Source organism: Engystomops pustulosus, chromosome 3, assembly GCF_040894005.1.
Source record: "Engystomops pustulosus chromosome 3, aEngPut4.maternal, whole genome shotgun sequence".
NCBI lineage: Eukaryota > Metazoa > Chordata > Amphibia > Anura > Leptodactylidae > Engystomops > Engystomops pustulosus.
The window spans coordinates 5,422,546-5,439,434 of NC_092413.1; the positions used below are offsets into that span (position 1 = coordinate 5,422,546).

General features: G+C 54.7%; 1 protein-coding gene across 1 annotated transcript in view; it reads left to right on the top strand.

Moving 5' to 3' along the window:
* YIPF3 (Yip1 domain family member 3) overlaps nucleotides 1-6,417 on the top strand; it is an 8,975-nt gene extending 2,558 nt beyond the window's left edge. The window contains exons 2-7 of the mRNA XM_072139728.1: nucleotides 1,283-1,328; nucleotides 1,412-1,504; nucleotides 4,113-4,244; nucleotides 4,316-4,429; nucleotides 4,505-4,628; nucleotides 5,993-6,417. Coding sequence (XP_071995829.1) covers nucleotides 1,283-1,328; nucleotides 1,412-1,504; nucleotides 4,113-4,244; nucleotides 4,316-4,429; nucleotides 4,505-4,628; nucleotides 5,993-6,117 — 634 coding nt within the window. The 3' untranslated portion in view covers nucleotides 6,118-6,417. The remainder of the gene's footprint in view (nucleotides 1-1,282; nucleotides 1,329-1,411; nucleotides 1,505-4,112; nucleotides 4,245-4,315; nucleotides 4,430-4,504; nucleotides 4,629-5,992) is intronic.
* Nucleotides 6,418-16,889: the final 10,472 nt, after the last annotated feature.

The following is a 16,889-nucleotide window of genomic DNA, read 5'->3' on the forward strand; positions in this document are numbered from 1 at the left end:
ACAGTACACAGAGCCCGGCACTGTGCCCACATAGCGCCATACAGTACACAGAGCCCCGCACTGTGCCCACATAGCGCCATACAGTACACAGAGCCCGACCCTGTGCCCACATAGCGCCATACAGTACACAGAGCCCCGCACTGTGCCCACATAGCGCCATACAGTACACAGAGCCCCGCACTGTGCCCACATAGCGCCATACAGTACACAGAGCCCCGCACTGTGCCCACATAGCGCCATACAGTACAGAGAGCCCCGCACTGTGCCCACATAGCGCCATACAGTGCACAGAGCCCCGCACTGTGCCCACATAGCGCCATACAGTACACAGAGCCCCGCACTGTGCCCACATAGCGCCATACAGTACACAGAGCCCGACCCTGTGCCCACATAGCGCCATACAGTACACAGAGCCCCGCACTGTGCCCACATAGCGCCATACAGTACACAGAGCCCCGCACTGTGCCCACATAGCGCCATACAGTACACAGAGCCCCGCACTGTGCCCACATAGCGCCATACAGAGCCCCGCACTGTGCCCACATAGCGCCATACAGTGCACAGAGCCCCGCACTGTGCCCACATAGCGCCATACAGTACACAGAGCCCCGCACTGTGCCCACATAGCGCCATACAGAGCACAGAGCCCCGCACTGTGCCCACATAGCGCCATACAGTACACAGAGCCCCGCACTGTGCCCACATAGCGCCATACAGTACACAGAGCCCCGCACTGTGCCCACATAGCGCCATACAGTACACAGAGCCCCGCACTGTGCCCACATAGCGCCATACAGTACACAGAGCCCCGCACTGTGCCCACATAGCGCCATACACAGAGCCCCGCACTGTGCCCACATAGCGCCATACAGTACACAGAGCCCCGCACTGTGCCCACATAGCGCCATACAGTACACAGAGCCCCGCACTGTGCCCACATAGCGCCATACACAGAGCCCCGCACTGTGCCCACATAGCGCCATACACAGAGCCCCACACTGTGCCCACATAGCGCCATACAGTACACAGAGCCCCGCGCTGTGCCCACATAGCGCCATACAGAGCCCAACACTGTGCCCACATAGCGCCATACAGTACACAGAGCCCCGCACTGTGCCCACATAGCGCCATACACAGAGCCCCACACTGTGCCCACATAGCGCCATACAGTGCACAGCGCCCCACATAGGGCCCGATGCTGGAGCCTGGGGGTCCTTTGGACGACATACTGCAGAGTTGACCCCCCATGGTCCTGTTGCTGACTCTCGCCCTTCCCCCTTAGGCTCCTGGAGTCCATGATCCCGGTGAGGATGATTAATTTCCCGCAGGTAAGTGAATGACCCGACTGCTCCAGGTCACAGGTCACGGCCGCCGCACTGACCCCTCCCCCACCCCCCTCTCATCACTGCAGAAAATCGCCGGCGAGCTGTACGGACCCCTCATGCTGGTGTTCACCATGGTGGCCATCCTCCTGCACGGCATGAAGTCTTCAGGAACAGTCATTGTAAGAAGGGCTACAGGAGGGAGGAGCATGGGAACCGGGGGAGGGCGGAGCCTGCAGAGAACAAGAGAGAGGAGGGGGAATGGGGAGGAGACTGCAGAGAACAAGAGAGAGGAGGGGAATGGGGAGGAGACTGCAGAGAACAAGAGAGAGAAGGGGATGGGGAGGAGCCTGCAGAGAACAAGAGAGGAGGGGGGATGGGGAGGAGCCTGCGGGGAACAATAGAGAGGAGGGGGATGGGTGGAGCCTGCAGGGAACAAGAGAGGGGAGGGGGGATGGGGAGGAGACTGCAGAGAACAAGAGAGGAGGGGGATGGGGAGGAGCCTGCAGAGAACAAGAGAGAGGAGGGGAATGGGGAGGAGCCTGCAGAGAACAATAGAGGGGAGGGGGATGGGGAGGAGCCTGCAGGGAACAATAGAGAGGAGGGGGATGGGGAGGAGCCTGCAGAGAACAAGAGAGAGGAGGGGGAATGGGGAGGAGACTGCAGAGAACAAGAGAGAGGAGGGGGAATGGGGAGGAGCCTGCAGAGAACAAGAGAGAGGAGGGGGAATGGGGAGGAGCCTGCAGGGTACAATATAGAAGAGGGGGGATGGGGAGGAGCCTGCAGAGAACAAGAGAGGGGAGGGGGGATGGGGAGGAGACTGCAGGGAACAATAGAGGGGAGGGGGAATGGGGAGGAGCCTGCAGAGAACAATAGAGGGGAGGGGGATGGGGAGGAGCCTGCAGGGAACAATAGAGAGGAGGGGGATGGGGAGGAGCCTGCAGGGAACAATAGAGAGGAGGGGGGTGGGGAGGAGCCTGTAGGGAACAATAGAGAGGAGGGGGATGGGGAGGAGCCTGTAGGGAACAATAGAGAGAAGGGGGATGGGGAGGAGCCTGTAGGGAACAATAGAGAGAAGGGGGATGGGGAGGAGCCTGCAGGGAACAATAGAGAGGAGGGGGGATGGGGAGGAGCCTGCAGGGAACAAGAGAGGGGAGGGGGGATGGGGAGGAGCCTGCAGAGAACAATAGAGAGGAGGGGGATGGGGAGGAGCCTGCAGGGAACAAGAGAGAGGAGGGGGGATGGGGAGGAGACTGCAGGGAACAAGAGAGGGGAGGAGGGATGGGGAGGAGCCTGCAGAGAACAATAGAGAGGAGGGGGATGGGGAGGAGCCTGCAGGGAACAAGAGAGAGGAGGGGGGATGGGGAGGAGACTGCAGGGAACAATAGAGAGGAGGGGGGATGGGGAGGAGCCTGCAGGGAACAATAGGAGGGGGATGGGAGGAGCCTGCAGGAATCAGTAGGAGGGGGATTGGGAGGAGCCTGCAGGGAACAAGAGAGAGGAGGGGGGATGGGGAGGAGCCTGTAGGGAACAATAGAGAGAAGGGGGATGGGGAGGAGCCTGCAGGGAACAATAGAGAGAAGGGGGATGGGGAGGAGCCTGCAGGGAACAATAGAGAGAAGGGGGATGGGGAGGAGCCTGCAGGGAACAATAGAGAGGAGGGGGATGGGGAGGAGCCTGCAGGGAACAATAGAGAGGAGGGGGGATGGGGAGGAGCCTGCGGGGAACAAGAGAGAGGAGGGGGGATGGGGAGGAGGCTGCAGGGAACAATAGAGAGGAGGGGGGATGGGGAGGAGCCTGCAGGGAACAATAGAGAGGAGGGGGATGGGGAGGAGCCTGCAGGGAACAATAGAGAGAAGGGGATGGGGAGGAGCCTGCAGGGAACAATAGAGAGGAGGGGGGATGGGGAGGAGCCTGCAGGGAACAATAGAGAGGAGGGGGGATGGGGAGGAGCCTGCAGGGAACAATAGAGAGGAGGGGGATGGGGAGGAGCCTGCGGGGAACAAGAGAGAGGAGGGGGATGGGGAGGAGCCTGCGGGGAACAAGAGAGAGGAGGGGGAATGGGGAGGAGCCTGCGGGGAACAATAGAGAGGAGGGGGATGGAGAGGAGCCTGCGGGGTACAATAGAGAGGAGGGGGATGGAGAGGAGCCTGCGGGGTACAATAGAGAGGAGGGGGACTGGGGAGGAGCCTGCGGGGAACAATGGAGAGGAGGGGGACTGGGGAGGAGCCTGCAGGGAACAATAGAGAGGAGGGGGACTGGGGAGGAGCCTGCAGGGAACAATAGAGAGGAGGGGGGATGGGAAGGAGCCTGCGGGGTACAATAGAGAGGAGGGGGGATGGGGAGGAGCCTGCAGGGAACAATAGAGAGGAGGGGGGATGGGGAGGAGCCTGCGGGGAACAATAGAGAGGAGGGGGACTGGGGAGGAGCCTGCGGGGAACAATAGAGAGGAGGGGGACTGGGGAGGAGCCTGCGGGGAACAATAGAGAGGAGGGGGACTGGGGAGGAGCCTGCGGGGAACAATAGAGAGGAGGGGGGATGGGGAGGAGCCTGTGGGGAATAGCCTATAGGAGGAAGGATTGGTAAGTATAGGGAGAGTCTTCATGAAATTGGGAAGTGGGAGGAGCCTGCAGGTAACCGGGGGAAGACCTGATGCCAGGGAGGCAGAGAAGATGGGAATATGGGAGGGGCCTAAAAGTAGTCATGGGTGGAGACTGCTGGAAGCTCAGGGGAGGGAAGCAGGGAATAGGAGGAGCCTGAGGTGTAACTGTTTGTTCTCTCCGGTCACAGATAGAGGGCACCCTCATGGGCACCGCCATTGGCACCTGCTTTGGCTACTGGTTGGGCGTCTCCTCTCTGATTTACTTTATCGCTTATCTGTGTAACGCGCAGATCACGATGCTGCAGACCCTGTCCCTGCTGGTGAGTACTTGTCCCCGCCCCCATGACTCTGTGCTGGGATATTGGGGAGTCACTGCTGTTGTGTCTTGCAGGGGTACGGGCTGTTTGGTCACTGCGTTGTCCTCCTGGTCACCTATAACATCCACTTCCACTCTCTGTTCTACGTCTTCTGGTTGTGTATCGGGGGTCTGTCCACCCTGCGCATGGTGAGTGCCCCCTACAGTCTCCGCCCCCTGGTGACCCGCGTCCTTCCGCTTCTCACTCCATGTCTTGTGTCGCAGGTCGCGGTGCTGCTGTCGCGCACGGTCGGCCAAACGCAGAGACTCATCCTGTGCGGATCCATCGCTGCGCTGCACATGCTCTTCCTGCTCTACCTGCACTTCGCTTATCACAAGGTCATAGAAGGTAAGAACCACCGGGAGGCGCTCTGCTCCCTGGTCACCTGCACTGGGGGGGGGGGGGGGAGGTGCTCTGCTCCCTGGTCACCTGCACTGGGGGGGGGAGGTGCTCTGCTCCCTGGTCACCTGCACTGGGGGGGGGGGAGGTGCTCTGCTCCCTGGTCACCTGCACTGGGGGGGGGGGGAGGTGCTCTGCTCCCTGGTCACCTGCACTGGGGGAGGGGGGAGGTGCTCTGCTCCCTGGTCACCTGCACTGGGGGAGGGGGAGGAGGTGCTCTGCTCCCTGGTCTCCTGCACTGGGGGAGGGGAGGGGGGGGTGCTCTGCTCCCTGGTCTCCTGCACTGGGGGAGGGGGGAGGAGGTGCTCTGCTCCCTGGTCTCCTGCACTGGGGGAGGGGGGAGGAGGTGCTCTGCTCCCTGGTCTCCTGCACTGGGGGAGGGGGGAGGAGGTGCTCTGCTCCCTGGTCTCCTGCACTGGGGGAGGGGGGAGGAGGTGCTCTGCTCCCTGGTCTCCTGCACTGGGGGAGGGGGGAGGAGGTGCTCTGCTCCCTGGTCTCCTGCACTGGGGGAGGGGGGGGGTGCTCTGCTCCCTGGTCTCCTGCACTGGGGGAGGGGAGGGGGGGTGCTCTGCTCCCTGGTCTCCTGCACTGGGGGAGGGGAGGGGGGGTGCTCTGCTCCCTGGTCTCCTGCACTGGGGGGGGGGGGGGGGGGGGAGGTGCTCTGCTCCCTGGTCTCCTGCACTGGGGGGGGGGAGGTGCTCTGCTCCCTGGTCTCCTGCACTGGGGGGGGGGGGAGGTGCTCTGCTCCCTGGTCACCTGCACTGGGGGAGGGGAGGGGGGGTGCTCTGCTCCCTGGTCTCCTGCACTGGGGGGGGGGGGGGGGAGGTGCTCTGCTCCCTGGTCTCCTGCACTGGGGGGGGGGAGGTGCTCTGCTCCCTGGTCTCCTGCACTGGGGGGGGGGGGAGGTGCTCTGCTCCCTGATCTCCTGCACTGGGGGGGGGAGGTGCTCTGCTCCCTGATCTCCTGCACTGGGGGGGGGGGGAGGTGCTCTGCTCCCTGGTCTCCTGCACTGGGGGGGGGGGGGGAGGTGCTCTGCTCCCTGGTCTCCTGCACTGGGGGGGGGGGGGGGGGAGGTGCTCTGCTCCCTGGTCTCCTGCACTGGGGGGGGGGGGGGGAGGTGCTCTGCTCCCTGGTCTCCTGTATTGGGGGGGGGGTGCTCTGCTCCCTGGTCTCCTGTATTGGGGGGGGAGGTGCTCTGCTCCCTGGTCTCCTGTATTGGGGGGGGAGGAGGGGAGGTGCTCTGCTCCCTGGAGGTCTGGACCTTGGCCGTGTCTCTGTGATATGATGTCCTCTCCCTCTTCCTCCTCTTCCAGGGATCTTGGACTCATTTGAGAGTCAGAACCTGGTCCCGCCTTTCCAGCGAGTGGCCCGAGACCTGTCAGACGGCGCCGAGGTGATTGTGAACGCGACCAGCGGGAACCTCCTGAGCCCCCGCTGAGCCCAGCAATGGCCGCCGCCGCTCTGGACTTACTGCACTCAATGGTTTTAGTCTTGTGGGGGGAACCTATCCCGGTCCTTGTATCACCATCTCCACGGCGACACACCTGGGCACGCCCCTTGCATCGTGTATGGCTCCTCCCCATTGTCTAATGTCAGTATGGGGATTGGACTGCGTGGTGCACTATATGTCAGGTAGGGGGCGCCGCTCATCACTGCCCCCTCCATGTGTCCTCAGTATAAATTTCATGTTAAAGTAGAGGTGGAGGCGCGAGGCTCGTGGTGCCTCCTGTGTGGTGTGGAGGGGAGGGGAGGGGGGGGGTTCTGGTGTTTGTGTCGGGTCCAAGGAAATAAAAACTATTAAAAGTCATTTGTCCCAGTGTTACATCCTAGGATAAGATATGTGCGCGTGGCTGCGTGTCTCTAATCGGATCGGTCACATGCCTGTGTGCACGTGGTGAGGAATGAGTCAGACATCGCCCGGGGCAAATCAGCACTGCACAAGCTTTATATGTTCTATCAGTCTATACAGAAAAATAGGAAAGAAGCAGAAGAGGAGGAGAGTCGCAGAACTTCCCTGCTGTCACACATTGACGTCAGCTCCGGATTCCTCGGCTTCAAAACTTTTCTTCCTACATTTTAGGAAAATAAGACAAGTAGAAATAACAGGACTTGATCTATCAGCAGGTTTACCTTATCAGTCCCCCCTAAATCCTGGAATTTCTCTTCGTCTAGAAGGACCTACAGATCTGCCCATATGTGCCTCGCTCTCCTCTTCACCAGTGGGGTGACAGCAGACCCCGGTTGGGTGCGCCCCCATTTAGTGGACTTTCACATATGGGAATCAAATCCCTACTCCGGGGGCTGCTTCATGTGTTTCAGGGGTGGTTGATCTCAGAGGGATACCATCATTATGCAAATTTCGGTAACTTGAATAAGGGGTCTTTGGCTTGTGTAACTCCTGATACCCCTGATACTTGGTGGACTTGATGGGGGGGGACCACACAACACGCAATAAGTGACAAGAGCAAAATCACAATCCCCCAACCACAGAGTGAAGGATATAGCGTCCACTTCTGAGTTCCTCTTGGGTTCCCTGGACAGTCCTTCAATCTCTCCAAGATCATGGGTAATGGATCCATAGGGAGCGATGTCATCCAGAATGTACATGCAACAAGCCCCTCCCCACCATCTTACAGACTCCTCCCTTCTCAGCAAGGATCATGTCCAAAGCCGTGCGGTTCTGGGAAGCATCTCCGATATAATTCACAAATCTCTGTACCAACTGTAGGTAAAGTCTCCAACCCTGGGGGCATCCTGGTCACCCCTATAGATACAGTGATAGTCATGGTTGAGGTGTCCCTGAGCATACAGTCAGTCATGGTTGGGGTGTCCCTGAGCAGACAGTCAGTCCTATAGTTACAGTGATAGTCATGGTTGGGGTGTCCCTGAGCAGACAGTCAGCCCTATAGATACAGTGATAGTCATGGTTGGGGTGTCCCTGAGCATACAGTCAGTCCTATAGATACAGTGATAGTCATGGTTGAGGTGTCCCTGAGCATACAGTCAGTCATGGTTGGGGTGTCCCTGAGCAGACAGTCAGTCCTATAGTTACAGTGATAGTCATGGTTGGGGTGTCCCTGAGCAGACAGTCAGCCCTATAGATACAGTGATAGTCATGGTTGGGGTGTCCCTGAGCATACAGTCAGTCCTATAGATACAGTGATAGTCATGGTTGGGGTGTCCCTGAGCAGACAGTCAGTCCTATAGTTACAGTGATAGTCATGGTTGGGGTGTCCCTGAGCATACAGTCAGTCCTATAGTTACAGTGATAGTCATGGTTGGGGTGTCCCTGAGCAGACAGTCAGTCCTATAGATACAGTGATAGTCATGGTTGGGGTGTCCCTGAGCAGACAGTCAGTCCTATAGATACAGTGATAGTCAGGGTTGGGGGGTCCCTGAGCAGACAGTCAGTCCTATAGTTACAGTGATAGTCATGGTTGGGGTGTCCCTGAGCAGACAGTCAGTCCTATAGTTACAGTGATAGTCATGGTTGGGGTGTCCCTGAGCAGACAGTCAGTCCTATAGTTACAGTGATAGTCAGGGTTGGGGGGTCCCTGAGCATACAGTCAGTCCTATAGTTACAGTGATAGTCAGGGTTGGGGGGGTCCCTGAGCATACAGTCAGTCCTATAGTTACAGTGATAGTCATGGTTGGGGTGTCCCTGAGCATACAGTCAGTCCTATAGTTACAGTGATAGTCATGGTTGGGGTGTCCCTGAGCAGACAGTCAGCCCTATAGTTACAGTGATAGTCATGGTTGGGGTGTCCCTGAGCATACAGTCAGCCCTTTAGATACAGTGATAGTCATGGTTGGGGTGTCCCTGAGCATACAGTCAGCCCTATAGATACAGTGATAGTCATGGTCGGGGTGTCCCTGAGCATACAGTCAGCCCTATAGATACAGTGATAGTCATGGTCGGGGTGTCCCTGAGCATACAGTCAGCCCTATAGATACAGTGATAGTCATGGTTGGTATGTCCCTGAGCAGACAGTCAGTCCTATAGTTACAGTGATAGTCATGGTTGGGGTGTCCCTGAGCATACAGTCAGTCCTATAGTTACAGTGATAGTCATGGTTGGGGTGTCCCTGAGCATACAGTCAGTCCTATAGTTACAGTGATAGTCATGGTTGGGGTGTCCCTGAGCAGACAGTCATATAGTTACAGTGATAGTCATGGTTGGGGTGTCCCTGAGCATACAGTCAGTCCTATAGTTACAGTGATAGTCATGGTTGGGGTGTCCCTGAGCATACAGTCACCCCTATATATACAGTGATAGTCATGGTTGGGGTGTCCCTGAGCATACAGTCAGTCCTATAGATACAGTGATAGTCATGGTTGGGGGGTCCCTGAGCATACAGTCAGTCCTATAGTTACAGTGATAGTCATGGTTGGGATGTCCCTGAGCAGACAGTCAGTCCTATAGATACAGTGATAGTCATGGTTGTGGTGTCCCTGAGCATACAGTCAGTCCTATAGATACAGTAATAGTCATGGTTGGGATGTCCCTGAGCAGACAGTCACCCCTATAGATACAGTGATAGTCATGGTTGTGGTGTCCCTGAGCATACAGTCAGTCCTATAGATACAGTGATAGTCATGGTTGGGGTGTCCCTGAGCATACAGTCACCCCTATAGTTACAGTGATAGTCATGGTTGGGGTGTCCCTGAGCATACAGTCACCCCTATAGATACAGTGATAGTCATGGTTGTGGTGTCCCTGAGCAGACAGTCACCCCTATAGATACAGTGATAGTCATGGTTGGGGGGTCCCTGAGCATACAGTCACCCCTATAGATACGGTGATAGTTATGGTTGGGATGTCCCTGAGCAGACAGTCAGTCCTATAGATACAGTGATAGTCATGGTTGTGGTGTCCCTGAGCAGACAGTCAGTCCTATAGTTACAGTGATAGTCATGGTTGGGGTGTCCCTGAGCATACAGTCAGTCCTATAGTTACAGTGATAGTCATGGTTGGGATGTCCCTGAGCAGACAGTCACCCCTATAGATACAGTGATAGTCATGGTTGGGATGTCCCTGAGCAGATAGTCTGTCCTATAGATACGGTGATAGTCAGGGTTGGGGTGTCCCTGAGCATACAGTCAGTCCTATAGTTACAGTGATAGTCATGGTTGGGGTGTCCCTGAGCATACAGTCAGTCCTATAGTTACAGTGATAGTCATGGTTGGGGTGTCCCTGAGCATACAGTCAGTCCTATAGATACAGTGATAGTCATGGTTGGGGTGTCCCTGAGCATACAGTCACCCCTATAGTTACAGTGATAGTCATGGTTGGGGTGTCCCTGAGCATACAGTCACCCCTATAGTTACAGTGATAGTCATGGTTGGGGTGTCCCTGAGCATACAGTCAGTCCTATAGATACAGTGATAGCCATGGTTGGGGGGGTCCCTGAGCAGACAGTCAGTCCTATAGTTACAGTGATAGTCATGGTTGGGGTGTCCCTGAGCATACAGTCAGCCCTATAGATACTGTGATAGTCATGGTTGGGGTGTCCCTGAGCATACAGTCAGCCCTATAGATACAGTAATAGTCATGGTTGGGGTGTCCCTGAGCAGACAGTCAGTCCTATAGTTACAGTGATAGTCATGGTTGGGGTGTCCCTGAGCAGACAGTCAGCCCTATAGTTACAGTGATAGTCATGGTTGGGGTGTCCCTGAGCATACAGTCAGTCCTATAGATACAGTGATAGTCATGGTTGGGGTGTCCCTGAGCAGACAGTCAGTCCTATAGTTACAGTGATAGTCATGGTTGGGGTGTCCCTGAGCATACAGTCACCCCTATAGATACAGTGATAGACATGGTTGGGGGTCCCTGAGCAGACAGTCAGCCCTATAGTTACAGTGATAGTCATGGTTGGGGTGTCCCTGAGCAGACAGTCAGTCCTATAGATACAGTGATAGTCATGGTCGGGGTGTCCCTGAGCATACAGTCAGCCCTATAGATACAGTAATAGTCATGGTTGGGGTGTCCCTGAGCATACAGTCAGCCCTATAGATACTGTGATAGTCATGGTTGGGGTGTCCCTGAGCAGACAGTCAGTCCTATAGTTACAGTGATAGTCATGGTTGGGGTGTCCCTGAGCAGACAGTCAGCCCTATAGTTACAGTGATAGTCATGGTTGGGGTGTCCCTGAGCATACAGTCACCCCTATAGATACAGTGATAGACATGGTTGGGGGGTCCCTGAGCAGACAGTCAGCCCTATAGTTACAGTGATAGTCATGGTTGGGGTGTCCCTGAGCAGACAGTCAGTCCTATAGATACAGTGATAGTCATGGTTGGGGTGTCCCTGAGCATACAGTCAGCCCTATAGATACAGTGATAGTCATGGTTGGGGGGTCCCTGAGCATACAGTCAGTCCTATAGATAGCTGTTTCCTGCCATCAGCTATAGGGTCTGTGGGAAGTAGGGGCCTAGTCTGGGTGCACAGCCAAAAAGTACTTCAAAGGGGGACAATCCCATCTTTCTGTTGGGGATGGTCCTAACTGAATGGTGGGCAGCAGGAAAGCACTCGCCTGCTCTACACCCAGGAGGGACAAGGTTTCCCTGTTACTTCCATGGCCTCCCGGATCTCTAACTTAAGAGTGCCGTTTAGTCTTTCAACCCCACCACTAACTTGGGAAAGGTAAGGGGTGCGCAGGGCCTGTTCTACACCCTAGGTTCACCCTGGAAAGAGATCAATGCACACAGGCACGTACTCCTACGTACCACTTTTTGGTAGCTGGATAAAATCCATCTGCAGTCTCTGGAAGGGATACAGCAGCTTGGGTGTCACCTTCTGTGGGGTCTTTACCACCTTACCCGGGTTGTGGCGGGCACAGACTATACAGGGGTAGTAATGCCCAGTTAACCACTGGTGGTTTATGAGCACTAGCATTTCCATTCTGGATGTGTATGTGTCCGTGGGCTACTTGACTTACTGTCGGGTGCAGGGCTCCTGGCAGGCACACCCTCTCGCCCTGCATCCAGGTCCCATCGGCATCTGGGCCCCAGCTTTCCTCCACTCTTCCTTCACTTCTGATGACTCTCGGGCCACCAGGGACTGGAACACCTGTGGATCAAACTTTTAGCTCAGAACTCACAGCTGAGACATCAGGACAGTCCCCAGGCTCCATCTGTGCAGCTGCCTTCGCCATCCCGTCAGCCACATACTTGCCCTTGGCTTGTGGAGTCACCAAATTGTGTGTGCTTTTACTTTTATTATCCCCACCTCTTGTGGAAGTAAGAGAGCATCCATGAGCTCTTTACCCAGCGTGCCATGCTTAAAGGGGGTCCCTGCAGAGGTGAGGAAATCTCTAGCCTTCCATATGGGTTCATAGTCGTGTTTAGACCCCAGACCTATACCTTGAGTATAGATGTTCGCCCTTTTACCTTCCACCAGCTGTAGCGCTTCCCTGAGTGCCATCACTTCACCTCCTGCGCTGACCTGTGTGGAGGGAGTGGTTCTGCTTGTACTACCTCATGTGCGCCACTGACCACTGCATATCCAGTGTAGAACCGTCTGTCCTCTCCTGGAGACCTGGAGCCATCTATGAGAAAAAACTCAACATCTGCATTAATTACCCTTCTCTCCCCCCTCTCTGAATCCTGGAAGACTGGTGACAGAAAGGCAGGATTCAGGGCTGTGCACCTTATCAGTGTATCCTGAGGCATCTGGAGTGCACACTGGAGTCTGAGCTGTCTGGCCTTGGCTCACATGCTTGGGCTGTACTTGGGTGAGGACACTGTGCAAGGTATGTGGGGTTTGCACGGTAACTGAGTGATCTAGGGTCTAGGCCTTGGCTCACTGGCCTTGCTGAGCAGATTGCTGGCTGCAGCTACTGACACATGAGGGGCTCCACTCACGTCTGAGTCGAACCGGGCCTAATAGTGGGCCACTGGGGAGGCCACCACGTTCCTGGGCTAAGACACCTGTCTCCTAGATACTCGGTGCAAAATAAAATAAAAGGTCTTATCCAATAGGATGTGCCTGGGGCCGGGGCAGACAGGATTTGCCACCTTAAGGCTATAGAAATGCATCAATTGCCTCCTGACTAAGGGCAAATGGGGAAGAGGCAATGCCGTCTTCAAGGGCAATATCAGGCTGGGGGCAGCAGACCTTATCCCAGACTGCAGGAGCTGGCCAGTCCTAGAAACATGTATAGAGGCTTAAGGCCTCAGGGCAGGGGCACATTCTGGACAGCCAGCTTTCTTCCCTCTGTCATGTGTCTGCCTGTGGCTGAGAAGCAGTGGCCTAGGACAGTGATGGGGAACCTTTTAGAGCCTGAGTGCCCAAAATACAACCAAAAGCCACTTATTTATTGCAAAGTGCCAGCACAGCAGTGTAAGCAGTAATTTATTTCTCCTTGTTCTTTGACAACTTTCAATCGTTCAGCCTCCTAAAGACACCAACGCAGCTGAAAGGAGGAGGGCAAATTCGCCTATCATTGTAGGAAGATTCTTTGAGTCCCGTCTGGTGAACTTCATGATGGGGTGATGGCCCGGGTGCCCACAGAGAGGGCTCCGAGTGCCACCACTGGCCTAGGACAACCACCTTCTCCTGGCAATACTGGAGTTTGTCTCTGGAAACTTTGCAACCCTTCTGGAAGTATAGAAAACACATAGGGGCAGATTTACTTACCCGGTCCGTTCGCGATCCAGCAGCGCGTTCTCTGCGGTGGATTCGGGTCCGGCCGGGATTCACTCAGGCAGTTCCTCCGCCGTCCAACAGGTGGTGCTGCTGCGCTGAAGTTCCCCGGAGGCGCGCTGGAATGCCCTGAAATTTACCGGCCTATACCTGGTGAAGGTAAGTGTAATTTTCGCAACACATTTTTTGTTTTAAATGCGGCAGTTTTTCCGAATCCGACGGGTTTTCGTTCGACCACGCCCCTCGATTTCCATCACGTGCATGCCGGTGCCAATGCGCCAAAATCCGATCGCGTGCGCCAAAATCCCGGGGCAATTCAGGGAAAATCGGCGCAAATCAGAAATATTCGGGTAACACGTCGGGAAAACGCGAATCGGGCCATTAGTAAATGACCCCCACAAGGTCAATAGCTGCATCCTGGCAAACCTGCAAAAGTCCTCCGCATACTGAAAAGGAGAACATCCAGTAAGGGGCTAGTCTGCAGTCTACTCCCTGTAGGGCCGTGGGGTATTGGCTGGGTGAGTTTTACGCACCTTGTGGGAATCTGCACCAGGTATACTGGAATACTGGACTGGCAAAGGCAAATAGGTCCTGGCAATCCTCATGTAGGGGCACAGAGAGAACATTTAGGATAACAGTGAATATTATGTCACTCCCGGGGACCACTGGGCTTCAGTGCACTCATTGGCAGCTTGGAGGTCATGGACCATGCTACATGTATCCGGCTGTTCTTTCTGGGTCTTTTTCTTGACTGGGAATGGGTTAAATCTTCATCGGACTAGCAGGGGCGAGTTTTACAATGAAAGGAGCTAACTCTGTCTGGGGGATGTACTTGCTGACGTCCTCGTCTGTTACTACCCACCTATTAGAATATGGCCACTCACTTTAGTCACTTCAGTAATGTCTCCTCCCGCAGTCGAAATCCGCCCACTTGGGTCCAGTGGCTGAGACTTCCGGAACTGTTGTCAGTCTCACTTCGGTGCGGTCTGTAAAACTAGTCTCTGTTCTTCCTGGCTTTCTGTCAGTCTTATCAGTCCCTCTGTACACAGGTCTGGCAGAGATGTCTCTAGTCCGTTAACACCTTTGGTAACAACCCATTACAAAACAGCCGGCAACTAGATGTACACTACAGTTCATCCCCCATGTGTCCAAAAGCTGTAAACAGTTCCCGTGGAACTCTTCCATTACCATTTACGTCTCCGCTTTATCTCATCCAGACACACGGGACTCTCCCCCCACCATCTCCAGCCCAGCGCTCTACGCTATCTATAAAGTTCTGGCCAGACTGCAACGTCTCAACAAAATCCAGGTACAGAGGAAACAGAAGTCAAAGGTTCATACAGTTGGGGGGCTTGTTCTTTCTATGTCTGTTCGTGGGGTACACAGCGGGACATCATCGACATTATGTGGCATAAACAGGGCTTGTATCACAAGCAAAATTCCTTCAAGTCTTCTTAGACTGTCAAAAAGAACTCTAAACGCAGCGGTGTGCCCCCTCCCTACTGTAAACACTGGCACTAGCAGCTCAATATGGAGAAATTCAGCTTTCTGTGAACGTCAATGTCAGTTCTGAACAAAACACAGACACAGATAACGCAGCTCAACAGCCCCCGAGCTGCCCCTCGCTATGCCTTGTTAACCCTTTGAATGCCAGAAAGCAGGTATCGGAGACACTACAACACCTTTTATAGTAATTTTTCTCTAATCGTCAGGATCAAATAAGTTTTAACTAGACCATGATAAACCAAACAGCTTCCCACACCAACTCTGAAGAGTTTCTGTCACTCTGTCCTGGTCTGTCTGTCAGAGGCTCTAAGTGTCCGTTTGCAAACCTGATCAAGTTTTCTCACTTGTACAATCATCAGATCATCTGACACATCCCAAAACCTTCAAACTTTCACTATTACTTTTCTTTTCACCACAACGCTACCAGCCCTTATGTTCCATCATATCAACTTGCACTTTTCCATCAGTCCTACTTAACTCAACAACCTTCTGTCTACTTACACCTTTCCCTTCTCTGCACTGAACTATCATTAGCGTGCCAGTGGTTCCCTCCAGGAGGACGTCCTTTCTCTTCCGAGACCGCAACATAATTTATACCGAGACCCTTAACGATGCAGCTGCTCAAGGCTTAAGGGCTGACCTTCAAGCTCATCGATCACAAGTTACAGAGACTTAGCTCACTGCGTGTCAGTTAGAGGCTTATCAGAAGGCCCCCCTTAATGATCTCTCCTGTCCGAATTCCTTGTCAATATTCCTGACACCCGGCCTATTATCCACTAACCTGACCGCCTGTATCAGAATCCCAGACACTTGTCCTATGTCTCCAAAGTCCCAGGCAATTGTCCCATGCCTGCTTTACCCCCCCCTGTGATATCTTCTATACACCCCCCAGTGTTATCCTCTATACACCCCCCCAGTGTTATCCTCTATACACCCCCCAGTGTTATCCTCTATACACCCCCCAGTGTTATCCTCTATACACCCCCCAGTGTTATCCTCTATACACCCCCCCAGTGTTATCCTCTATATACCCCCCCCAGTGTTATCCTCTATACACCCCCCAGTGTTATCCTCTATACACCCCCCAGTGTTATCCTCTATACACTCCCCCAGTGTTATCCTCTATACACCCCCCCCAGTGTTATCCTCTATACACCCCCCCAGTGTTATCCTCTATACACCCCCCCCAGTGTTATCCTCTATACACCCCCCCCCCAGTGTTATCCTCTATACACCCCCCAGTGTTATCCTCTATACACCCCCCCCAGTGTTATCCTCTATACACCCCCCCCAGTGTTATCCTCTATACACCCCCCCCAGTGTTATCCTCTATACAACCCCCCCCCAGTGTTATCCTCTATACACCCCCCCCCCAGTGTTATCCTCTATACACCCCCCCCCAGTGTTATCCTCTATACACCCCCCAGTGTTATCCTCTATACACCCCCCAGTGTTATCCTCTATACACCCCCCAGTGTTATCCTCTATACACCCCCCAGTGTTATCCTCTATACACCCCCCCAGTGTTATCCTCTATACACCCCCCCCAGTGTTATCCTCTATACACCCCCCCGTGTTATCCTCTATACACCCCCCAGTGTTATCCTCTATACACCCCCCAGTGTTATCCTCTATACACCCCCCAGTGTTATCCTCTATACACCCCCCCAGTGTTATCCTCTATACACCCCCCCCAGTGTTATCCTCTATACACCCCCCCCAGTGTTATCCTCTATACACCCCCCCGTGTTATCCTCTATACACCCCCCAGTGTTATCCTCTATACACCCCCCAGTGTTATCCTCTATACCCCCCCAGTGTTATCCTCTATACACCCCCCCCCAGTGTTATCCTCTATACACCCCCAGTGTTATCCTCTATACACCCCCAGTGTTATCCTCTATACACCCCCCAGTGTTATCCTCTATACACCCCCCAGTGTTATCCTCTATACACCCCCCAGTGTTATCCTCTATACACCCCCCAGTGTTATCCTCTATACACCCCCCCCCAGTGTTATCTTCTATACACCCCCCCCCCCAGTGTTATCCTCTATACAC